At 39.3% G+C, this 26,668-nt stretch overlaps 1 protein-coding gene and 1 long non-coding RNA gene across 5 annotated transcripts in view; one reads left to right on the forward strand and one right to left on the reverse strand.

The window, feature by feature from the left end:
- Nucleotides 1-23,517, reverse strand: part of GRAMD2B (GRAM domain containing 2B) — a 119,548-nt gene extending 96,031 nt beyond the window's left edge. The window contains exon 1 of the mRNA XM_081499024.1: nucleotides 20,268-23,517. Coding sequence (XP_081355150.1) covers nucleotides 20,268-20,395 — 128 coding nt within the window. The 5' untranslated portion in view covers nucleotides 20,396-23,517. The remainder of the gene's footprint in view (nucleotides 1-20,267) is intronic.
- The window catches only part of LOC145509733 (uncharacterized), a 1,421,207-nt gene continuing 1,400,433 nt past the window's right edge, over nucleotides 5,895-26,668 (forward strand). For all 4 annotated transcript variants that reach the window (XR_014056361.1, XR_014056342.1, XR_014056362.1 and 1 more), the window contains exon 1: nucleotides 5,895-5,944. This is a non-coding gene — a long non-coding RNA (uncharacterized LOC145509733). The remainder of the gene's footprint in view (nucleotides 5,945-26,668) is intronic.

The raw sequence follows: 26,668 nt of genomic DNA on the forward strand, positions 1-26,668 counted from the left end.
GGCTGCATCACACAGCTTGTGGAATCCTAGTTCCCCAACCAGGGATTGAACCAAAGCCCTCAGCTGTGAAAGTGTCGAGTCTTAACCACTGGACCACCATAGAATTCCCTGATCATCTGTTTTTTTTCTGAGAGTTTGTATTTGGAGTATGACCTAGGCAGAGGGTGCCTAAGTGACTAGCTGCCAATAAAAACCTTGGGTCCTGAGTCTCTAATGGGCTTCTCTGGGCAGAAATATCATAAACATGTTGCTACATTTTTGTTGCTGGGGGAGGAATGCATTCCCTGTAACCCTCCATGGGAGGGAGAGAGCATTAGGAATCCTGTACATAGACTCTTGACTCCACCAGTATCTTTTTCCCTTATGGCCCAACTTACCATGTCACTGTAATAAATCCTAACCACGTGTACAACCATATGCTGAGTTCTGTGAGTCTTTCTGGGGCTTCCCTGGTGGCTCAGATGGTAAAGAATCTCCCTGCAACATGAATCTCTGCGTGTGGGCTGTTCTGGGGGACCTCTGACACAACCCCTTTCTTACAGTACTCTAGTATTCCTATCCTGCTGCTGCTGCTAAGTCGCTTCAGTCGTGTCCGACTCTGTGCAACCCCATAGACGGCAGCCCACCAGGCTCCCCCGTCCCTGGGATTTTCCAGGCAAGAGTACTGGAGTGGGTTGCCATTTCCTTCTCCAATGCATGAAAGTAAAAAGTGAAAGTGAAGTTGCTCAGTCGTGTCTGACTCTTAGCGACCCCATGGACTGCAGTCTACCAGGCTCCTCCGTCCATGGGATTTTCCAGGCAAGAGTACTGGAGTGGGGTGCCATTGCCTTCTCCGATTCTTATCCTAAAGCTACACAATTCTGGTGAGAGGGTAAAAGGGAAGTATTTTTAAAAAGTTAAGTGGCAAATAAAGAAAATATTGATCTAGAAGTTCTGGTTCAGTAAAAACATGTCATTCCTTTTAAAAGTCAGGAAGCCAATTTATCGAGCTTGCCAGGTGGTGGTTCAGTGTTAAAGAATCCGCCTACCAACGCAGGAGATGCAGGCTTGATCCCTGGGTTGGGAAAAATCCTGGGAGTAGGAAATGACAACCCACTCCAGTATTCTTGCTTGGGAAATTCCTTGGGCAGAGGAACCTGGCAGGCTACAGTCCATGGAGTCACGAAGAGTCAGATATGAGCACGCATGCACAAGCCAGTTCATCAGTCATGGAAAATTTATTTACATGACTTTAAGTATAAACTCTTTATACTTACAGAATATGAACTTTCAAAAAATTAATGATTTCTTATAATCTTTCACTAGCATTTAAAAAAAATGACAGCTTAATTGAGATATATGTCATATACCATAAAGTTCACTCTTTTGAAGGCTACATAATTCAGGGGTCTTAGTATCACTAAATAGAGTTGTGCAGCTGTCACCACTAATTCCAGAACATTTTCATCACCACAAAACGAAACCCTGTCACCATTAGTAGTCAATCCCATTGTCCCTTTTCCGTAGCCCTTGGTAACCACTAATCTACTTTCTATTTCCATAGATTTGCCTCTTCTGGACATTTCATATAAATAGAATGATGAGGTCTTTTGTCACTAGCTTCTTTCATCCATGTTGTGACATGTAACAGTACTTGATTCCTTTTTTATACCAAATAATATTCCATCCTGTGGATATACCACATTTTATTGATCAATAGATAGACATTTGGGTTATTTCCACTTTTTAGCTATTATGAATATTCATGTTCAAGTTTTGGCCTAGACATGTGCTTTCAGTTACCTTGGGTATATACTTGGGAGTGGAATTGATGGGTCACACAGCTACTTTAAGTTTAGGTTTTAGAGGAACTGCCAAACTGTTTTCCAAAGTGGTTGTACCATTTTACACTCCCAATAATGTATGAGGGCTCCAGTTTCTCAAACATGCCCACTAACACTTGGTTTTTCTCTTTTTTGAGTATAGTCATTCTACTAGATGGGAAGTGGTATCTCGTTGTGGCTTTAATTTGTATTTTCCTAGTGAATGATAATGTTGATCACCATATTACTTCTTATTGACCATTTATACATCTTCTTTGAAGAAAAAGCTATTCAAATCTTTTACCCATTTTAAAATGAATGGTCTTTTCATTATTGAGTTGTAAGAAATTCTTTATATATTCCAGATGCTATACTTTTATCAGATACACAGTTTATAAATATTTTCTTTCATTCTGCAGGTTGTTTTCATTTTCTTGATGGTCTTTGGTATTTATCGTTGATGAGGTCCAATTTATTATTTCTTTTGTAACTTAGGGTTTGGGCGTCACATTTAATTCTCCAGTTTTGGTGGGGCTTTAAACCACCCCGCTTACTTTAGCATGTCCACATCCATTAGCCAGTACTGTTACTCCATGATGGAAGGAGATTAAAAGTGGAAGGGGTTGGAGTATAGTGAGATAGAAAAAACATGCGCCTAAAATCTAAAGATTGAGTTCAACTCATCTGTCATGGAATATAAGTACTTAATTTTCCAAACTTCAGTTTTCTATTTGCAGAATTGGGTAGTTAACTATTTCATAAGGCTATTGTGAAATTTGACTTAGCTAAATTGCAAAAAGAGTTTACTGTGGTTCCTGGCACATAGGAGGTATCTAATATACACTAGGCTATTGTCATTTTTATTAAGAGAAGGTGGAGCTAAGCCTGGACCTAATCAAGGATTACTCAATAGAAGTAGAGCTATCACTCTGTTTCTAACTGTGCATTTTGGATAGGCTGCTAAAATTACAGAGAACTGCAGATTTGCTTATTATTATGTAGTTTTCCAGCACTATGGAAAAATCTGATAGGGACACAGTAGGATGATTTTATTTCTTTTGAATTCAGGAATAAACAAAGCTATTTCTCTTTGGGGTCCAAAGAAGAGACCTAGGCCAAAAAAACTGTGGTGTCAGCATCACCATGTGTTTCTTATTATTTATCATTAATTAAGGGCCATTTATACAACTATAAAATGAACAAAACTCCCTACCTGTCACTTAGGTAAAGGACTTTAAGAATGGTCACTCAATATTTCCACTAAATATTTACCATACTTTACAACATGACTTTAGAACTAACCCAGTCATTTAGTATTCACATAAACAGAGTGGTTTAGGGCATAAAAACATACTCTGTTTTAGTATGATAAACCCAGATACTGGGGAAAGTTAAAAGTAAAATCATCCTGATAGGCTTCTCCTGTGTGGCAGGTAGACTAATAATGAGGCAGCTTCCAGTAGAAATATCTTATTGATACTTAAGAGAAAGAAGCTTTTTAATATCTTCTGTTCAACCAACTCAACCTAAAATTCTGCTACTTTATTCATCATCAAAAGTTCAACTCTTGCTCAGTAACTGGCATAATTATACTTCTTAATGTGGAAAACTTAGCAAATATTAAAAACTCTTTTAAAAAAACCCATAATAATCCTATGCTGTGAAACATTTAAGCTATGCCACATGATTTTCTATTTCACTTGTTCTGGAGTTGCAATTCAGAAGTATTTAGTGATTACTCCTGTCCTTAATAAGGCCAGAAGACTAGCCAATAAACTTAAGGGGATATAAAGATGAATAACACAGTCTTTCTGACTAAAAATTTGGCAATTCAGTAGGTGATCTAGAGGCAACATGCTATCATTAATGGGAAAACAACAGTAGGATAAAATGAAAATTTTCATAAAGTTGATAAAGCAATTTGTGAGGTGATAGTCGAAGTTAGAAATCAGCCAAAGGTGTGTTAAGTAACATTTATTGCCTGGAAAATTCCATGGGCAGCTGAGCCTGGTGGTCTATAGTCCATGGGGTCGCAAAGAGTTGAACATCACTGAGCATACAAGTTCACATGTAGCACTTATATACGGTAGGCAGATTTTTAAGCACTTAAATCCAGTTACTCATTCAATCCTTACAATAGCTCTTTGAGATAGGAGCTATCACCCCCTCCCACTTTAATAGGAGAGGTAAATAAAGTACAGACATGACAAGCTACTCAAATGAAGTGGGCTACCAGGCAATCTGGCTGAGGAATTGGTCTTCTTAACTACTCTCCTATGCTAATTCTTAACTCAAAGAGGAATTATTATTAGTAGAGTAGCTTTTGGATTTCTGGAACCTCTACTTTTCAAAACTCCCCAGATGTGGGATATAATAATGCATATAAATAAAAGATCTGATAACTCCTTCCTCTCTTTTAAAGATGTTACCACCTTTATGTTTTATTCTAAAATTAAATTCTACATTAAGTATATGTCACATACTCTAGTATATATGGATTATATAATGTGGTCGTCTTGTATGACAGTATGAATGGTCTCCTTCAAAGTATGTCTATGTAGGGAATAAGTTTTATTTCCATATTTTCCAGTTTTGGAAATACTCTTTCATACCATCACAATAGCTTCTTGCATAGATTTGTTAAACTGTTAGATTATTTCCCATTTTACTTTTATGAAATATTGATGATAATGTCTATTAGTCTTGATTGAAAAATGCAGCAACTAGAGCAGACTAGTTTTGTAGGGTCTAAAGCCTAAACAATATGGAGGACTTCTTTCAGAAGAAGCACTACAAAATTAGGTACAAAGAATGAATATTGAATTAGAAGTGCTTCATTCTGATAGGCCCTAAAATTTTCAGCTTTATTAGCCTGAATGATAAACCACCACTTCAGATAGTAACTAAAATAAAATTTGAAAAAATTCCACAAGAATAAAATACCCAAAAAGAATGCTTCACTTTTTTTTTTCCTCAGAAGGATCTTGTAATTTTAAACTTTATGTATACTACCTCATTTGATTTTTTTTTTCTCCTTTTAATTTCTCAGTTGTCCGGAAAAACTTTATTCACAACAGATCTCTCCATTTTGTGAGATGAGGAAAAAGAAAGGGTCAGTGATTTGCTCCAGGTCACAGAAGTGTGTTAGGGGTCTTTCCACTATTCTTTTCAGCAGATGAATTTGAAGAAAGAATATTTTGTATCAGAAATGAAGAAGCCTTTTTTCTTAGGGTCTTTAGTGTTATTTTACTGGAGAAGAAGCTAAGCTTGGACAAATTTACAACAAAGTTCAAAGCCCAAAGTGTGGAATTCCTGAGTACCAAACATTGTTTCACCTTGTAACTGGTAGCACTGTTGGGAAAACCTTTCATTTTGATGTGACACAGACCTTTTGAACCTTTTTTTTTTTTTCCTAGAGATAATCACATCCCTCCCCGCCCCCTGCCGCCACACAAAATAGTGTAATTTTGAGGAAACTACTTAGCCCAGCATCGGTTGTTGTTGTTGTTGTTGTTTTTTAACCCTTATTTTCGTATTTTTCTAAGACCATCATAACATGGACTTCAGTTACAACGAAGAAATGAAATACTTTGACAGCTGCTTGGCTCTTCAAGTTTGAATCTTAAAGTTCTAAAGTGTTTCCATGTTTCAAATAAATAAAAAAGTATTGTTTTTTTAGCTGCATCTACTTTACCCCCCTGTTTTTAGCTCTCATTGAGTTGTTTTGTTGTTTACTTGACTTTGGGAAGATCTCCTGGAGGAGAAAATAGCAACTCACTCCAGTATTCCTGCCTGAGAAATCCCATGGACAGAGGAGCCGGGCGGCCTATAGTCCATGGGGTCACAAACAGTCGGAGACGACTGAGCAACAAACATCCACATGCTGTGCATCATTAGCTCCTACCCTGTTAACCAGGCAACGGGTGTGAAAGTCAAAGTGAGAGGGATCTATCCGGGTCTCCTGCACTGCAGGCAGAGTCTTGAACGCTAAGCCAGCGGGACCGTTAGTGGTCCTCCTTAGTCATTGGTCAGCGCCGCAGCTGGACCCGCCCACAAGCCACCGTCAAAGAGCCGCCGGTTAGCGAGTGCATTGAGTCAATGGTGGGCCTGCGCAAAGGGGCGGTCTTCATACAGAGAGCAAGGTAAGAGGCCATTCCTGGCCTTCTACTCCAGACCCTCCAGTTTACAGGCTCTGGGCCAGCAGGTGAGCGGTGGGTGAGGGGTTGGGGGCGGCGGGCCCAGGGAACAGGCTGGGGGCTGTGTTTTGCAGGGCTCTAGAGCCCTCAGCAAGGCTGGTCGGGCCACGGTGAGCCTCTCCCTGATGCCTGCCTCTGCGACCTAATGTCAGGAGCCGTTTGCTTAGGACACAGTCTTTGGGACCTGGCTCCCATCGTTTGTGTGACTTGAGGAACCTGAGGGCCAGTTGGTCCTGGGTGCCTGGCTCTCTCAGGGATGACAGCTGGACAGGGTCTGGGAACCCGGCCCTGAGGGAGCTGCCAACTGATATCTGCCTCCTTAGCCAGAACCGGGACCTTGGAGGGTGAAAACTATGCCTTGGGATCTTGCCCTTTCTTGTCAGAACAGAGAAAAACATTCATTTGCTAGAGAGTTACGGGAACATCCTTACCTGACCATGACCGGAAGTCAAGAACAAAGGATGTGACACCAAAAAGTTTGCAAAAACTAACCACACACTCCCTCACCTTTCCTAGAAAAGGGCTTCGCTGAATGCTTTCAGGGAGCTTGGGAGTTTTTAAGGCATGAGTGACCTCTCTCTTTGCATGGTCCTGCAGTAAACCTTTCTCTGGTCCAAACTCTGACATTTTGGTATTGTTTGGCCTCTGTGTATTGGGCACACGGGCTTTTGCTATTATTTATTGTTGTTATTTAAGTCGTCATATCCGACTCTTTTTGAGACCCTGTGGACTGGTAGCCTTCCAGGCTCCTCTGTCCATAGGATTTCCCAGGCAAGAATACTGGAGTGGGTTGCCATTTCCTTCTCCAGGGGGTTTTCCCGACCCAGAGATTGAACTCTGGTCTCCTGCATTGCCGGTGGATTCTTTACCATTGAGTTATCTGGGAAGTCCCATGGGAATAATAAAACAAATGGGTTGGGGGAACCCTTAAGATTTGACACGTGTCTGGATTATGACTTCCTATTGTATTTCTATAGTAACACTTCACCATGCTTGTCACCATAACAGCAGTTCTTGAGTGCCCTACTTGCCACCACGTACTGTGCATGCCTAATCCTCAAAACAGTCCTAAGAGGTGCTACTTGCCCCATCTTACAGATGAGAAAACTGAGGTCTGGAAAAGTTAGGTACCTAGACTAAAGTAATGCAGTAAGTGCTGGAATTGTGATTCAAATACAGATCTGAGTAACTCCGAGGCTCCTGCCCTTCCCTCATATATTACTGTTCAGATTAGAAATATGTAGTAGTTTTGGTGTCATCTACAAACTGCTGCGGTGCCCCGCCTCCACGATGGTCTCATGTGATCCCCCCATTTCTTGGGTTTCTCCACCCTGATGGTCCCCATGCCCACTGAATACGCTGGGTCAACCTGTGTAACCAACAGGATATTGCAAAAATGCAAAATACTTGTTGGTTAAGTATTGCTTGAGGGAACTACTATCCCAGGTAGAGAGAAAACAGGAACAGAAGTATGAAGCTATGAGAATGTGAGGCATCTCTGAGGGATTATTTATTAAACTAAAAACCAATGTTTATTAAATTATTTATATCTATTAAATTAGTTTTAGAGTAATTAAGCTTATTAAACTTAAATTAATTCAGTGTAGAATTAAATTAAAATTAAGCTTATTTATGGAAACAGGAATTTCAGCCTATGTTGCTCCTCGTAGCCTTTCAGTTGTGTACTTTTCTCCTCTCTCTTCCCAATGGCAAGGGTAAAGCCCTTGGGACCATAGTGAGGCAAATAGCAGTTGAGATCTAATAATGAATTAGAAGAAGAGTGAAATTAGTGGGAGAGTGAAAAGATTCTAGACTTGGAGTCAGAAGATCTGAGAGGTCATCTGACTTTTCCATTAGCTGCTCTCCCTACACTGAGCATATTACCAACTTGTCTGTTCCTCCTCAGCCTTCCTGGGGTGTGGTCAGCAGCACCCCAGCAAGGGTCAGCTATTCTGGTCAATTCAGGGGAGCTCCTTATGTATCCATCATCCACCACCATTCATTCTTCCAACATTTATCATTATTTAGTTTAGGCCAGGAACTGTGCCGAGTGATTGGTTAGGAATAAAAGGCAGAGTGTAAGGAAGAGAGATATTAACAACAAGTAAGATTGAGTGTGTGATAAATGCAGTAATGGAAATAAACAAAAGCTACAGTGTAAGTCCAGAGAAAGGGGGATAAGGTCAGGGTAGACTTTCTGAAGGCAGTGGTACTGGTCCAGCTTTGAAAGACAGCTCAGACTTTACTCTGCCTGTGTGTTGTAGGCAGTGTGTGTGTGTTAGTCAGTTGTGTCCGACTCTTGTAGGCAGAGAAGAAGGTTCAAAGGCCCAGAACTAGCATGTGTGGCTGGAGTGTAATCTCTCTGGGGTACAAACAGGGCAAGAGATGTGACAGAGAAGCCGACCAGGTCACAGAGTGCCTTGCTTACAGTCCAAAGGACAATGCTCAGAGATAATCAACACACTTGTGTGATCTGATCATTCCTGCTTCCAAGTTTCTTTTTCCTTTTGCAGCAGCATGGTTGGAGTGAGAAAGGCTTCCCAGGTGGTGCAGCGGTAAAGAACCCACCTGCCAAAGCAGGAGAGTCAATAGACGTGGGTTTGATCCTTGAGTTGGGAAGATCCTTTGGAGTAGGTAATGGTAACCCGCTCCATTATTCTTGCCTGGAAAATTCCATGGACAGAGGAGCCTGACAGGCTACATGAGGTTGCAAAGAGTCCGACATGACTGAACACGTTCGCTTGGAGTGAGGCTTGTTCATGGCACCTGTTCTGCCCCTTTGGGTTTATTGGAGGGAATAAAGTAGAAGTTTCTTTTCCTCCAGGATCATCCTGGCAGCTGTGAGACTTCCACATCAGGAAAAGTTTATTTTGTCCCACTAAACATTTGAAATGTGTAGTTTATTTCTAGATCTAAGTATTGCAACATTGGGATTAACAGGAAATATGCTGTGGGAAATTATAGCTTGGAGGTTCGGTCAATAATTTAATCTTCAAGGTACATGCACCTTCCCTACCCTTTATGGTTGTCTGAGCATGTGTCTGTCTCCAGCAGAAACTGAAGTCCCTCGGAAATAGGAGCTGACTCTTTAGCCATTTCTTTTTTTTTAAATTTTTCTCTTTTTATTTTAATTGGAGGCTAATTATTTTGCAATATTGTAGTGGTTTTTGACATACATTGACATGAATCAGCCATGTGTGTACATGTGTTTGCCATCCTGAACCCCCCTCCCACCTCCCTCCCCATCCCATCCCTTCTTTAGCCATTTCTTTACTCCACAGGAGTCTCTCCTTATCATAGAGTTTCTTCTTTGTGCTAGGTGCTAGGGATACAGAGACAGGATGTATTTCTAGCCTCTAAGAGCTCTAGGTGACAAGTGAATATTACCATTATTACTCTCTCACTGCCTTATAATAATCACAGCTAGTGTCAGAACATTTGCTGTGTGCCAAGCACCTTCTGTATTATCTCACTTAATACTCTCCACAATCCTATGATTATCTCCATCTTACAGTTGAGGAAAGTGAGGCACAGAGGAATTACACAGTTTAGAAAGTGATGAAACCAGATGAACACCAGGCAGTCCTCCCTAGACAGAGCATCCCTACACAGAGATCTTAGAAAGTATTCTGTAACTTTCTAATAAATGAAATTGTTCTTTTGTCATTGCTCAAAAGTACATAGAGCAAATACCATTGTCTTTTAACATAAATTTAACTGAAACTCACAGGATCATAAAATGACTAAATGTAAAAATCAGAATCCCAGAAAAAGTCTTCTTAACTTCAGTTTTTCAAGCAGAATTATGCCTGTCTCTGAAACCAGTGTCCCCTCTACTCTCATAGATGAGAGGTAGGAGGGAGGAAGGGAGGGAAAGAGAGAGAGAGAGGGAAGGAAAGAGATGAAGGCATGGAAATGAATCTGACTTTTAAAAATCTGTTACAACAAAAAAACTCTTAATGAAAGTGGGACTTTAAGCTAAACTTATCCATAACAGATTTCCGTGAGGTTTTAAGACCAAAAGGCTCAGATCTCCTGGAGAACACAGACACAGAAGCAGTCAGAATCAGGAGCATATCAAGAGTTTGTGGATCGAAGGCTTATACTACTTTAGGGTCTTCTTTAAGAGAAATTATGAACAAAAAATTAGGCATGAAAGGGAGTATATATTTAGAAAGAGAAAAGAAGTTATTAGTTTGGAAATAGCTGACAAACTCCATCAACATCTCCAAATCAAAAAAACTAATGTAATACTCTTATAAATTAACTGCCTGACATATTCTATGCTGTTTTCTTGTTTTTAACTGATACTTGTTGATCCTTTTATATGACTCAAGTTTTGTAATTTTCAATTAGAGATAATACAGTCTTTTCTCTAGAAAGAGTTTGAAAGTGAAAGTGTTAGTCACTCAGTCATTTCCAACTCTTTGCAACCCCATGGACTGTAGCCTGCCAGACTCCTCCATCCATAGGATTTTTTCAAGCAAGAATTCTGGAGTGGGTTGCCATTTCCTTCTCCAGGGAATCTTCCTGACCCAGGGATTGAACCTGAGACTCCTGCATTGCCAGCAGCAGACTCTTTACCATCTGAGCCACCAGGGAAGCCATGAGTTTTATCAATAGGTTAGACATTCTCAGACAGTTTCAAAACCTGTTCTTGATAAGGTCATGCTAAAATGTACTATGTGACACACATAGACACAATGGCTGCTTTTAGTATTACCTTGGGTTTGTGCCCCATAAACAAAGAATTCTGATAAATTGTGTAATATGCATAAATAAAGTTGGGTATACTTATATCAGCTGCATTATCAAGTATCAAGTCTTAACAGGAGAGAGAATTTCTGCTTTGACTTGGTGTTAGTGAGAACAGAACCCAGAAGTTACAATTTACACATGTGATGATGGGAAGACCTTGCCGGAGATAACCTTCAGCTCTGTACATTTCCAGTTTAATTTCTCTTCCATTACCTACATGCTTCTGATGCATGGCACTTGTAGGACATGTTTATATGATGGTATCATCTTTGGTCCTGCACCTTTTTCCCCCCTAACGTTTATTTATTTATTTGGCCATCACAGGTTTTAGTTTTAGCATGCAGGATTTTCACTGTGGCATGTGAACTCTTAGTTGTGGCATGTGGGATCTAGTTCCCTGACAAGGAATCAAACCTGGGCTGCCAACACTGGGAGCACGGAGTCTTAGCCACTGGACCACCAGGGTAGTCCCTGGTCCTGCACTTCCATGTCACCAAGTAAGGTGAATTTGCTTAGTGGAGTACTCCTGGAAGCCAGGAGGACTAGTGATAACTTAGCACATAGAAATGATGGCAAATCACATTATTCCATTTATCTCTAATTAAATGTATCTCTGGAAATGTAATGTAATTAAATGTAAATTAAATGTAAATCTGGAAAACTCAGCAGTGGCCACAGGACTGGAAAAGGTCAGTTTTCATTCCAATCCCAAAGAAAGGCAATGCCAAAGAATGCTCAAACTACCGCACAATTGCACTCATCTCACACGCTAGTAAAGTAATGCTCAAAATTCTCCAAGCCAGGCTTCAGCAATACGTGAACTGTGAGCTTCCAGATGTTCAAGCTGGTTTTAGAAAAGGCAGAGGAACCAGAGATCAAATTGCCAACATCCACTGGATCATCGAAAAAGCAAGAGAGTTCCAGAAAAACATCTATTTCTGCTTTATTGACTATGCCAAAGCCTTTGACTGTGTGGATCACAATAAACTGTGGAAAATTCTGAAAGAGATGGGAATACCAGACCCTCTGACCTGTCTCTTGAGAAACCTGTATGCAGGTCAGGAAGCAACAGTTAGAATTGGACATGGAACAACAGACTGGTTCCAAATAGGAAAAGGAGTACGTCAAGGCTGTATATTGTCACCCTGCTTATTTAACTTATATGCAGAGTACATCATGAGAAACACTGGGCTGGAAGAAACACAAGCTGGAATCAAGACTGCCGGGAGAAATATCAATAACCTCAGATATGCAGATGACACCACCCTTATGGCAGAAAGTGAAGAAGAACTAAAGAGCCTTTTGATGAAAGTGAAAGAGGAGAGTGAAAAAGTTGGCTTAAAGCTCAACATTCAGAAAACTAAGATCATGGCCTCTGGTCCCATCACTTCATGGGAAATAGATGGGGAAACAGTGGAAACAGTGTCAGACTTTATTTTTTTGGGCTCCAAAATCACTGCTGCTGGTGATTGCAGCCATGAAATTAAAAGACACTTACTCCTTGGAAGGAAGGTTATGACCAACCTAGATAGCGTATTTAAAAGCAGAGACATTACTTTGCCAACAAAGGTCCATCTAGTCAAGGCTATGGTTTTTCCAGTGGTCATGTATGGATGTGAGAGTTGGACGGTGAAGAAAGCTGAGCGGTGAAGAATTGATGCTTTTGAACTGTGGTGTTGGAGAAGACTCTTGAGAGTCCCTTGGACTGCAAGGAGATCCAACCAGTCCATCCTAAAGGAGATCAGTCCTGGGTGTTCACTGGAAGGACTGATGTTGAAGCTAAAACTCCAATACTTTGGCCACCTCATGCAAAGAGTTGACTCATTGGAAAAGACCCTAATGCTGGGAAGGATTGGGGGCAGGAGGAGAAGGGGACGACAGAGGATGAGATGGTTGGATGGCATCACTGACTCGATGGACATGGGTTTGGGTGGACTCCAGGAGTTGGTGATGGACAGGGAGGCCTGGTGTGCTGTGATTCATGGAGTCTCAAAGAGTCGGACACGGCTGAGCGACTGAACTGAAATGAACTTAAATGTATCTCCAAACAACTTCCCCTTAGTACACAGTGCCAAAAATGCCCTTGGCTACCTGACTGGAGGGGACATGTGACAGAGAGAATATTGGAATGAAGAGAAGGCAATTATAATTGTAGTTAAAATATTTGAAAAGTTTGCGAAAATGTACGACTACATGAATATCTTGCTAGGCACATTCCCAGGGCCTTGGAAGGGCCCAAATAAATGAAGATAGAAGATTAAGCTTCTTTGGTTTTATAATAAGTACTTCCCTTATGACAATACATTCTGATACATAGTTAATATGGGTTAATAAGAAAAGGCTTCTAGTTTTGAGAGCAGAGGTAAGGGGGCAAGGGAAGAGCTGTGATGTTATACTAAGCCTTTCAGGAGGTGCATCTGGAAAGAAGAATAGGAATTTTCAGACTTACACTTACAAAAGCCTGGTAATAGGCTTGAGTATGTGTACTGAGAGAATCCTGAGTGCTTTGTATCATTAGACAGTAAGGAAGTGTCTGGCACAGTTTGGGAAGGAGACTGTAGGGCACTCCTCTTCTGGCAGTGTTAGTGCTGGGGAGTTCTCTTCTTCTTGGAAAATTCTAACTTTTCCATCAAAGAGGCCTCTTCCTCTGTATGTCACCTCCTCATTCTAACTTCCACTACATCCTTGTACCCCAAGGCCCAGCAGAGTTCACTGATCCTGCCACTTTGACCTCACCTGCTAAGAATAGATTTACTCCATTCACTGAAATCCTTGCCTCGTGCTCAGGACACTATTACCTTTCCCCTTAACACAGTCCTTCTTTCTTTGATTGCTAGCCTTCACCCCTATTCCTGGAGAAGGAAACCCACTTCCTAAAACTCAACCTCCCTTTAGCTTCTATGTATCACTCTTAACTCTACAACTCCTGTGAACAGGAGCTGAGGCCTTGGGGCTTACCTAGTAAAAATGGATCAAGGTATAGTATCTACCATGTTCCTGTTCTTCAGGTACCAAGTAGTCTTCTATCCTTTCCCTAATTGCAGAAATGGGACTGGCCAAGAAAAACCAAGGCTCTTGGGAGGGGAGAGTGGAAAGGAAGAAGGGCCAACATCTCCTCTACCACTCATTGATGACAACTGATGAGCAGAGGAGTAGAAGCAGAGTCATTGGAGTCACTAAGAGGAGGCACAGTGAAAGTGACTCAAAGCTGTTTTGAACCTACCAAGTTCATCGTCCACTGCAGCCTGGAATGGTTCCCCAAACCATAGCCCAGCACCGGTTCCATCCTAGTTTCACATTCCAGCTCGGTAATGCCCCATATTTGCCCTCTTTTGTTGTCACCTTGGCCCTTGTCTATTCCCCCAAAGGCCATGGTGCCCCATTTAACACATTAGCTTCACTGGACAACTTTCATCTTTGCTTAAAATGGAAATAGACTGACAATCTAAAAAGAAATATTTTGGAGAAACAAATTTTTTATAAGCAATAGATATAATGGCTAATTTGTACAGTAAATCTCCAAAAACTAATTTAAAAATACCTGATTTTTATTTGCTGAATGATTAATTTATGAAACTATTAATTCATCAGAGCCTTTTCCAGTCTATTTATGAAGCTTAAAGCAATTTGTGTTTTTCAAGGCCTTCCAGTGTTCTGTATTTTGGGAAATGATGACTTCTCATGAACTTCAAATGAAGTGCTGTGTGCTTTATAAGTGCCAGAGATTTTCAAATGAGGATCATCTTAGTGGAGTCCAGGAAAGCACTCAATAGTTTCAACAACCTTTTAAAAAAACCTCAACAAGAAGGAAACTTCTTCAACCTCAGAAAAGTTGATACAATCTGAAATAAAAGCATTCCATTTTAAATTAGGAACAAAATGAGAAAGCCTGAAATTACTATTTATACTCAACATTATATGGAGTTCCTTGCTTATATAATTAAATAAAAAAGATTTAAAAGGACTAAAGTTCAGAGAGGTAAAAATTGTTTTTAAAATTTCTAATACTATTATTGTCTACAAAAAACACAGTCTACAGATTATTAACATTAATAAGATTTAGCAAGAATGTGGAATATAAGATCAATTTAGAAATTAAATTATATTTATGTACAACATCAACAAAATAAAATGCAATTAAAATTTCCAAAAACAACAAAAGTGTAAAGTACCTAGGAATAAATCTAACAAATGATGTGCAAGATTTCTGTGTAGAATTCTCTAAAACTTTATCAAAGGATATTAAACATATAAATAAATGGAGGCCATATCATGTATATGAGTAGGTATATTGGACACCAGAAAATGCCACATTTTCTCAAATTGAGCAATAGATTTTCTGCAATTTCAACTTTTAAATTCTTTAGTTGACAAGCCACATTCTAAAATTTAAATGGAAGAGCAAAGGGTCAAAAGTAGCAAATCACTTCTGAAGTAGGTAAGAAGTCTTGTCTTATCAGATAAAAAAGTTTCCTTATAAGTGACAGTAATGAAAACAGCAATGTGTGACACAGCTGCACTGCAGATTAATGGGGAAGGAAAGTCTATTTGATAAATAAGGTGGGAGAATACATTATCCATATAAATGATTAGACGATTCCTTAATTCACACCAGAAACAAAAATAATTCCAAACACATGTGCTGTATTGTGCTTAGTTGCTTAGTCATGTCTGACTCTTTGTGACCCCATGGACTGTAGCCTGCCAGGCTCCTCTGTCCATAGAATTCTCCAGGCAAGAATACTGGAGTGGGTTGCCATGCCTTCCTCCAGGGGATCTTCCTAACCCAGGGATCAAACCCAGGTCTCCTGCCTTGCAGACGGATTCTTTATGGTCTAAGTCACCAGGGAAGAATTCATTATCCCTATAAATGATTACATGATGCCTTAATTCACACCAGAAACAAAAATAAATTCCAAATACATAAAGGATCCTAGTTTGAAAAGAAAACATATTTTTAGAAGAAAATATACAAGCACATTCTTATAACCTCAGAGTGGAAGGAGTTCTTAAGTTACAGAAAGTGCAAATTATTAAGAAAATGAGATATCACCTCACACCAGTCAGAACAGCTATTATCAAGAAGACAACAAATAACTAGCATTGGTGAGGCTGTGGAAAAAAGGGAAACTTCATGCACTATTGGTGGGAATGTAGATTGGTACAGCCACTATGAAAAACCGTATGGAGGTACTTGACAAACTTAAAAATAGAACTACCATACAATTCAGTATTTTTACTCCTGGGTATTTATACGAAGAAAACAAAAACCCTAATTCAAATAGATGTATGCACTTCAGTGTTCATAGCAGCATTATTTATAAAAGTCAAGATATGGAAGCAACCTAAGTGTCCATCAACAGAAGAATGGATAAATGTTTGGTATATATGTACAACAGAATATTGCTCATGTACTATAAAAACATTGAAATTTTGTCATCAACAACATGAATGGACCTGCAGGACATTACGTTTAGTGAAATAAGTCAAATAAGTCAGAGAAAGACAAATGTATGATTTCACTTATATGTGAAATCTAAGAAATAAAACAAATGAAAAAATATAACAAAACAGTAATAGACTCACAGATACAGAGAACAAACTAGTGATTACCAGAGAGGAGAGTGGTAGGGTCAGGGACAAAATAGGTCAAGGTGATTAAGAGGTACAAGCTACTAGGTATAAAATAAATAAGTGACAAGGATGTAATGTTTAGCGCAGGGAATATAGTCAATATTTTATAGTAACTTTGTATGGAGTTCAGTCTATGAAAGTATTGAATTACTATGTTGTATACCTGAAATGTTGTAAGTCAACTATACTTCAATAAAAAATAAAATAAACCAACTAATAAGTTAAAAATAAGAGCTCAGACATAATAGACAACATGAACAGACAAGTCATATTCTGGAATAAAACATTTGCAACACACATAGCTAACAAAAGATCAGTATTGGGAGTATTTCAAAAGCTATCTAAAATTAAGGAAAAAATAGTAATCTCTCTCTCCATTTCTGCTTCCCCAAAGGGTCATAAATTTATAAACAGTAATTTAAAAGAGGAGGAAATGAAAATGACCAATAAACATACTGAAAAGATGCTTCTCTCGTCTTAATAAGAGACATGCACATTAAAACCATTTATTTTGAAATGCCATTTCACACCCTCCAGATTAGAAAAAAATGAAAATTTAGATAATGGCAATGTTGATGAAGCAGAATAACTGCTGGTGGTAGCATCAATGATACAGAACTTTGAAATGGAAGTTGACATAATGAGTGAAGTTAATCATGTCCGTAATATGGCCCCGCTGTTCCTCTCCTGGGTAGGTGCCTTGGAGACACTTTTGCATAAGCACACCAGACACAAAGATGGAGCATTGCTGGAATGAGCAACAAACAGGAAATATCCGGAGAGGGGCAAAAGGGAACATTACATCATGATACTCCCCTAAATCTTCTAGTGGTTTCCCACCTCAATTAGAACAGAATTTTAAACTCCTCATCCTCCGCTCGTCTCTCTGATTTCATCAGGTGCCCACTGTGATTCCTCAGGACACATGTCTTCTCCACTGCAGAGCAACAGGCTCCTTCCCAGTCATTTTGTGCTTGACTCTTTTTCATCCTCAAAGTCAGCCTTAATATCACTTGGAGAGTCCTTGACTTACCACTTCATCTAAAGTAGTTTTTCCCATCTTATTCTCCATTTCTGCCCTGTGATTGTTTCCTATAATAATATACATAAATATTTAAATTATGCATGATATATGCATTAAATCATAGTATTTTTTTTTTTTGCCTATATTCTATGTTAAACTCATAACTTTCATGAGTACAAGGACTAGGTCTATCTTGCTTTTGACTGTACTTGCTGTGTCTTCCAGATAGCCTGGCATATAATACTTAGTCAATAAATCTTTGCTGAACTGAATGATTGAATGAAAGAACTGCATAAATTGTATGTGTCTGTTTGAGTAGTTTGTTGATCTGAGGGTACATTTGATTAGCTTTAGTTCATGGGAAAGATAATGGGATAATACAACAGCCACATAAATTCCCAACATTTTTTTAGAAGGTAAAGGGAAGTGTTTATCTTTTTTGATTCTTTTTTAAATTGAAGTATAGTTAATTTACAAGGTTGTGTCCGTTTCAGGTGTACAGCAAAGTGATTTAGTTATATGTATATGTATATTTTTTTCAGATTCTTTTTCCTTATAGGTTACTACAAGATTTTGAATATAGTTCCCTGTGCTCTACAGTAGGTCCTTATTGGTTTCTATCTGATTTTTGACCTCAAATAATTAACCAACACATGACTGAGTGCTTCAAAAAATTATTTTAAATGATTTTATACACAATATGTTAAGTAGATCTTTCAACTAGACTAAAACTCCTCTAGTGCCAAAATATTTGGAGGTATGAATAATGTTTTAAAACAGGTTCCAATACATATAAAAAAAAAAACCTTACATATACTAATATATAGATTTGATGTTGAATATTCAAAGATGCAGGTAAAATAGGCTTGGGCTCTTTTTAAAAAGTCTTAAATATGGATTGATGCAGGTTTTTAGTTTATTAGTGTTCCATTTATCTATATTTATTTAAGTCATGTGTATTATATTTACTTAAATTATATTTTGCATATTTTATATATTTTAATAGTTTTATACATTTAATTTAATTTTTCCTGGTTAGATCTTGAGCTACAAGAAGGGTTTGCACTACAGTCAATGTAAGAGAAGGATTAGGTAGACAAAGTAATTAAAGAAACAAAGTTCACGAAAATATGGAAATAATCCAAGAGTTTTGTATTTTCAATCAGAATTATACTCTTACTCAAACAACTATAATGCAAGTAAGGTAGATTTATTTTATTGATGGATGGAAAAATTAAACTAACTTTAAATAGATGTATTGAGAAACATTTTACATAAATTCAGACTCTTGATCTCAAAAACTTTTAAAAAATGATTGAATTTGTCTTCCTAAACTGACAGTCTAATATGTGAATGCTATTAGTGGGATTTCTTTATTTTCTATTTAATTTTTAAAAGCTATAATTTTGAGTACTTTTTTGTGTAAATGATTTAAAATGATTAAAAAATAAATCAGATGATTGACTTTCTGAATATGGTGCTATGCAAAAGTGAAGTTCAGATGTGGAGGTTCCTCTTCTGCCTTGACTTGATTACTTTACATGGAAGTTACATTAATGTTTATCTCAGATGGAAAGTAAACTTTAGGTGGTTAGCATGCTGTAATGTATATAGAAGTAGAAATAAAATGTTATAAACATGAAACATATAATATTATAGACCAACGTCACCTCCATTAAAAAAATTTACACCGAAGTTGGATGAGTTATAATCTATAAAAATTTGATTGCATTGTATGTCTGAAACTAATATAGTTTTGTAAATCAACTAAACTTCAATTTTAAAAAAGTTGGATGAGAAACTTTTTCTTGTAATGGATTTCCATTTGCCCTTGGTTTCCCCATTGTATAAGCTGCTAGAAAATTATTATGAGACAAAATGAATAAAGAGTAGATAAATGAATTTTCATTAAAAATATAAATTATCAGAGTAGTGTTCATGTAGGTATTAATATTTACAGCTAAAAAAGATATGTTCTGAATATAGTCAAAGCTGCTATAAATCATTTTACAGTAAGTAGCAGGACCAGACCACAGCCAGTGTTATTTTAACATTTAATTTAGAAAGCTCCAAAGAAGGAAACTGTTTTAATATTTTAATAATTACTGTTCTGATACTTAGGTTTCCTGGTGGCTCAGACAGTAAAGAATCTGCCTGCAGTGCGGGAGACCTGGGTTTGATCTCTGGGTTGGGAAGATCCCCTGGAGGAAGGCATGGCAACCCACTCCTGTATTCTTGCCTGGAGAATCCCCATGGACAGAGGAGCCTGGCAGGCTACAGTCCATAGGGTCACACAGAGTTGGAAATGACTGAATGATGAAGCACACAGCATATTCTGATACTTATACCATAATTTTGACAGCAAAGGGAGGTTTTTGGTTTAACTATTTGATTCAATGAACATGAACTTGGGCAACCTCTGGGAGATGGTGAGGGACAGGGAAGGCTGGAGTGCTACAGTCCATGAGGTCTCAAAGAGTTCGACATGACTTGACAACCAAACAACAACAACCACAACACCAACAACAATTTGGTTTCACTTACTATGAACCTGAGAGTGGGTCAGGAATCGAGTAACTGCATAGCTGGCCAATTTTCCAGTGTGTATTAATAGTACTAACAAGTCAACAACAATTATTATCCCTTCATGATGATAAGAGTTCTATTTGCTCAGCAAATAACACCCTTTGCTCTGTACTCCTTTAAAATCCACCAGCCCAGGGGCCTGGGCTGTGCCCTCTCTTTCTCCTTGGCAGAATCCTCCCTTTAGGGATGAGGAAGGAGCTCTCCAAGCAACATCTGCCGGGTGGCCAAGGCCATGGGGTTGGGGACAGGCAGAGAGGATGTACCCACCTGAGAAACACTGAGCCAGGGCTGTCAGGAATGCTGTTCTGGGCCTCTGCACCCGACTTGCCTGGGCTGCCTGGAATCTCAGACCGGAACATGGTGTCATTGCCTGATGAGAGCCTTTTCTTCACCATTGTACACTTGTCAATCGCCAACTTGAGAAGTAAACTCAAGGGTTCATATTTCAAGCTCTCCAATCATGTGAAAATCTCTAAGTTTCAGCCTTGTTTGGTTTCTGCATTGTGGGAAGCTCTTTCTTCACATGACTCCTAATCTAGCTGAGGTGATTTTTTTTGTTTGAAGCCAGTTAATGAGTAACGTAAGTATAACACGGAGTGATTTTCATCCTACCCGCATTTGCTCTGAAGGAGAAATAAACATGTTTGGCAGACTCAGCTTTCAGTTTACTAATAGGAACACCATACTCTCTGGATTTAGGCAGAAAAGTCTATGGAAACTCAAAGACTTAAAAGAATGAGATGCAGAGACTGGCAGTAACTAAACATTAAAAGCAGAGATGTTTTCTTTAACCTTCTGAACCTGATCAAAAGGGCAGGGAATGTGCTTGACACCAGCCCATGTTTGGTAAGACACACAGGAGTCTGTGTGCTGTGGTGCTGAGTCTCTGGGACCTGGAGAGCTCTAGAGTTCTTATGGAAGTTGGGGGAGCTTCAACATTCAGGCTATGTATTTTGCTAGTTATAGGAAACTGTACTCGGTACCAAAATGGTGATGACAATAAAGACAAACAAACAAAAAAACACTAGGAGTTAAGGGCTTAGACTCCATCCACTGCATGCTGGCTGTCTAACCACAGGCGATCCCAACCCTGCCAAGCATGTCAACCATGCATCTCTCGCAAGATTAGAAGGAAATCATATTAGAGAATATTCTGCATTTTATCATTATTGTTATTTAGAGCCCTACTAAAAGTGTGAAAGTGAAAGTGTTATTTGCTCAGTCCTGTCCGACTCTTTGTAACCCAGTGGACTGTAACCTTCCAGGTTCCTCTGTCCATGGGATTCACTAGGCAAGTATACTGGAGTGGGTTGCCAATCTCTTCTCCAGGGAATCTTCCTGACCTGGGGATCAAACTCAGTTTTCCTGCATTGCAGGCAGATTCTTTACCGCCTGAGCCAGCAGAGAAGCCCACTAAAAGCAGGAGGGAAAATGAATTTACTGTGTGATAATCTTCAGATCGTCAATCACTTAATGTTTCTGCACAAGAAAAACATCAGTTTTTCACCAGTGTTACTAGTGGCAGGGAAGGATTTAGTTCAAAGGAGCTATATTCTCTCTCTTCTGTTCCCCTTGTGATTATTCAGTGACTTGGAGAATGACTGCCTTAAGTGAAGTACACAGATTCTGATAGTGGAAGAGAGCAAAGTTTCCTGGGAAATCAAACCTTTAGCCTTGCTCTTGTTAGCACTTTGCTCTAATCAGCTGATAACCAGTCAGGGGTAGGTTTTTGCTTCTCTGTGTGCAGTACTGACTCTAAGCAAATTTTTGAAATTATTAGATAAAGTGTATATTTCAGTAGGATTTTACTGGTGCCTACCAAAATGACCAGTTTATCCCAGTTTGTCCAGAATATCCTTAGTTTTTAGCATTGAATGCCCCATATCCTAGGAACCTCTTTATTTTAGTTCAGTTCAGTCGCTCTGTCGTGTCCGACTCTTTGCGACCCCATGAATCGCAGCACGCCAGGCCTCCCTGTCCATCACCAACTCCCGGAGTTTACCCAAACCCATGTGCATCGAGTCGGTGATGCCATCCAACCATCTCATCCTCTGTCGTCCCCTTCTCCTCCTGCCTCCAATCCTTGCCAGCATTAGGATCTTTTCCAATGAGTCAACTCTTCGCATGAGGTGGCCAAAGTATTGGAGTTTCAGCTTCAACATCAGTCCTTCCAATGAACACCCAGGACTGATCTCCTTTAGGATGGACTGGTTGGATCTCCTTGCAGTCCAAGGGATTCTCAAGAGTCTTCTCCAACACCACAGTTCAAAAGCATCAATTCTTCAGGACTCAGCTTTCTTCACCGTCCAACTCTCACATCCATACATGACCACTGGAAAAACCATAGCCTTGACTAGACGGACCTTTGTTGGCAAAGTAATGTCTCTGCTTTTCAGTGTGCTATCTAGGTTGGTCATAACCTTCCTTCCAAGGAGTAAACATCTTTTAATTTCATGGCTGAAATCACCATCAGCAGTGATTTTGGAGCCCTAAAAAATAAGATCTGACACTGTTTCCACTGTTTCCCCATCTATTTCCTATGAAGTGATGGGACCAGATGCCATGATCTTAGTTTTCTGAACGTTGAGCTTTAAGCCAACTTTTTCACTCTCCTCTTTCACTTCCATCAAGAGGCTCTTTAGTTCTTCACTTTCTGCCATAAGGGTGGTGTCATCTGCATATCTGAGGTTATTGATATTTCTCCCGGCAGTCTTGATTCCAGCTTGTGTTTCTTCCAGCCCAGCGTTTCTCATGATGTACTCTGCATATAAGTTAAATAAGCAGGGTGACAATATACAGCCTTGACGTACTCCTTTTCCTATTTGGAACCAGTCTGTTGTTCCATGTGCAGTTCTGACTGTTGCTTCCTGACCTGCATACAGGTTTCTCAAGAGACAGGTCAGAGGGTCTGGTATTCCCATCTCTTTCAGAATTTTCCACAGTTTATTGTGATCCACACAGTCAAAGGCTTTGGCATAGTCAATAAAGCAGAAGTAGATGTCTTTCTGGAACTCTCTGGCTTTTTCAATGATCCAGTGGATGTTGGCAATTTGATCTCTGGTTCCTCTGCCTTTTCTAAAACCAGCTTGAACATCTGGAAGTTCATAGTTCATGTATTGTTGAAGCCTGGCTTGGAGAATTTTGAGCATTACTTTACTAGCGTGTGAGATGAGTGCAATTGTGTGGTAGTTGGAGCATTCTTTGGCATTGCTTTTCTTTGGGATTTGAATGAAAACTGACCTTTTCCAGTCCTGTGGCCACTGCTGAGTTTTCCAGATATGCTGGCATATTGAGTGCAGCGCTTTCACAGCATCATCTTTCAGGATTGGGAATAGCTCAACTGGAATTCCATCACCTCCACTAGCTTTGTTCAGAGTGATGCTTTCTAAGGCCCACTTGACTTCACATTCCAGGATGTCTGGCTCTAGGTGAGTGATCACACCATCGTGATTATGTGGGTCGTGAAGATCTTTTTTGTACAGTTCTTCTGTGTATTCTTGCTGCCTCTTCTTAATATCTTCTGAACCTCTTATGATTGGGCAAACCAAGGAAGGTAGTCACCCTGGTTCCAAGTGTTGTCTTGTTACAATTCTGATGGTGCATTGCACCCAGCTTCCCTCCTTCTTTTTTTTTTTTGATAGTGAAGTATACGTATTTCTGTTTTTCCCTTTATGTTTCCCCTTATGTACCCCTTTTGTGTTGCAATTATGTTGGAAAGATATTAGGTAAGTAATTTATACTAAAGTGGATTAATCAAACCTGTTATGACCTAGTGATTATCATATGAAGTAAGTCAGACAGAGGAAGACAAATGTGATATCACTTATATGTGGAATCTAAAAAATGATACAAATGAATTTATTTGCAAAACAGAAATAGACTCACAGACATAGAAAACAAACTGATGGTTACCTATGGGGAAAGGTGGGGGAGGGATGAATTTAGAGTTTGGGATTAACAGATACACACTGCTGCTGCTGCTGCTGAGTCGCTTCAGTCCTGTCCGACTCTTTGTGACCCCATAGACAGCAGCCCACCAGGCTCCCCCATCCCTGGGATTCTCCAGGCAAGAACACTGGAGTGGGTTGCCATTTCCTTCTCCAATGCATGAAAGTGAAAAATGAAAGTGAAGTTGCTCAGTCGTGTCCGACTCCTAGCGACCCCATGTACTGCAGCCTACCAGGCTCCTCCACCCATGGGACTTGCCAGGCAAGAGTACTGGAGTGGGCTGCCATTGCCTTCTCCAACAGATACACACTACTATATATAAAATAGATAAACAGCCAGAACCTACTGTTTAGTACAGGGAACTATATTCAGTATTTCACATTAACCTGTAATGGAAGAATCTATCTATTGATAAAACCTGAATCACTCTGCTGTACAGCTGAAACTAAGGCAGCATTGTAAACCAACTATACTTCAATAAAAAAAAAAAAATCAAATCCATTACCAAACCTCTATAATAGCAGCAACCTATAAGGTAGTTTCTGCTCCTTATAAACAGAAAGTCTCCTCAGCACAGATACTACAACTAATGAAACATAATGTTACTGTTTCCTAGGCTGGTTTGGATTATAACTGGGGGCAATGCTTAACTTAGGACAAAATGTCTCAAAAGGAAGAAATCCTAGGGTCAGCAGTCAGTCTTTGGACATATTTTTCATCAGAGAAGATTTCTTAATATTCACTCAATCAATAATATTTTATCAGCAAGTCTCTATGCAGTGAGTGATACAAAACTATTTTAAGAAATGGGTCCTTGTTCCAATATGTAGCTAGGAAGAGAAAATATACGTAATTGAAAAGTTAACTAACCAATGAAAGAGGGAGGAAAGCAGTAAATCAGGCTAATATTTCTTGAATCTCTGTACTATCTAACATCTTTTGTGTCTATGTAGTGTCTCTGCTAGATAATTTCATAATCACATCTCATTTAATCATTGCCAAAGCCATATCTTTACAGATGATGAAAATACATGTTTAAAAAAGTTAAGCAATTTGGCCATCATTAAGTGGCCATAGAATGTGATCTTGCCAGATTTGATTCACGCATTCAAGAAATGTTTATTAAAGTGTTAATGTTTAAAAGGAGGCAACATCATCTGAGACTGGGATAATTTAGAAAGGCCTAGAGGAAAAGGTGGAGTTTGAGTTGAGCTCTGAAGATTGAGGAGATACTGGAAAGGCAGAACAGGAAGGGAGCAGGGCTTGTGAGCAAATAAACAGGCACGGACCGTGTATGTATATGAGAGTGGAGTGTTTGTGTCAGGGAGGTAGGGGAAGAACTTTGAACATCTAAATGGTGGCTGAATTATAAAGGACCCTGAATGCTGGTGGGTAGTTCAAGCTTTATCTTGTAGGCGCTGGAAATAAAGTGAGGAAAGATTAGTTTGATGGCCATGTGCATAATGCTTTAGAAACAGAAGGGAATGAGCGGATTCACTACTGCAATCACCTGGGGATATGGTTGTTTCATAGAGGCAGCAACTACTAGCCTATGGGAGGCAGCCCTGAAGTAGTGGAAACAGTATTGACTGAACTCTTACGTAAGATATTGAGTTCATTCCTTATCATAAGAAACTGTGTCAGAGATGAGTTTTGCTGAAATTCTAGAGCATGGGTCACAAACTCAAATGACTTCAAGACCCAGAAGATAAGTAAAACCATGACAGGGGAGATGGGGCATAGAGGTCTGTAGAAAGTGGCAGAAAAGTGGAGCGCTTATGCCCTCCCTAGAACTTGTCAGTGTGAAACTACAGATGCTGGTGGGAGGGAGCAACCTAAACTTGTCTGAAGGCAGGATTGTCATGGCTTTTCTACTGAATTCCACTTCTTGATATGAGCTACCTATGATCAGTCTTAAAAATTTTGCTAGTAGTTATGTCTGTACTTTATGTTCAAATAGGAATAAGGTTCAGATAGCACATAACCACTGAAAGAAATGTGACTGATTACTTTAGTTTTTAAATGGATGACAGTTGACAGCTGTGCATCAATCTACACCTGCACACCCTCAGCTGCCACTGTTTACCCCTTTCGCTGTATTTAGATGTGGCCTATACTCAAGGCACTTTTAGCCTTTGCCACAACTTTCATTTTTATGTGGAAAAATGGAAATGAAGACCAGATGACAGAGACACTGGCAAAAAAAAAAAAAAAAGTATGATCTATGCTAACAGCCAAAATGCAATGAAAATAAAGATAGCAGAGACCTTTCATATCTTTCCATGGAAAGGGAGATTAATACATAAAACTAAACAAGACAAAAACTGACAGCTAGAAGGCAGTTTTAAGTAAGACCACCAATGACGGAAATACCTCATTTTTCTGATGCTTTCCAGTAAGTCACAGTGCTGTATCTTTACAAACAGAGATTATAAAAGGCAAAGTGGTTGACTGAGGAGGCTTTACAAATAGCTGAGGAAAGGCGAGAAGTGAAAAGCAAGAGAGAAAGGGAAAGATATACCTAAACAATGCAGAATTCAGAGAATAGGAAAGAGAGATAAGTCCTTCTTCAATGAACAATGCAAAGAAGTAGAGGAAAAGAATAGAATGGGAAAGACTGGAGATCTCTTCAAGAAAATTGGAGATATCAAGGGAACATTTCATGTAAAGTTGGGTGCGATAAAGGACAGAAATGGTAAGGACATAACCAGAGGCAGAAA

Source organism: Giraffa tippelskirchi, chromosome 6 (assembly GCF_054371585.1).
Source record: "Giraffa tippelskirchi isolate mGirTip1 chromosome 6, T2T-mGirTip1v1.2.pri, whole genome shotgun sequence".
NCBI lineage: Eukaryota > Metazoa > Chordata > Mammalia > Artiodactyla > Giraffidae > Giraffa > Giraffa tippelskirchi.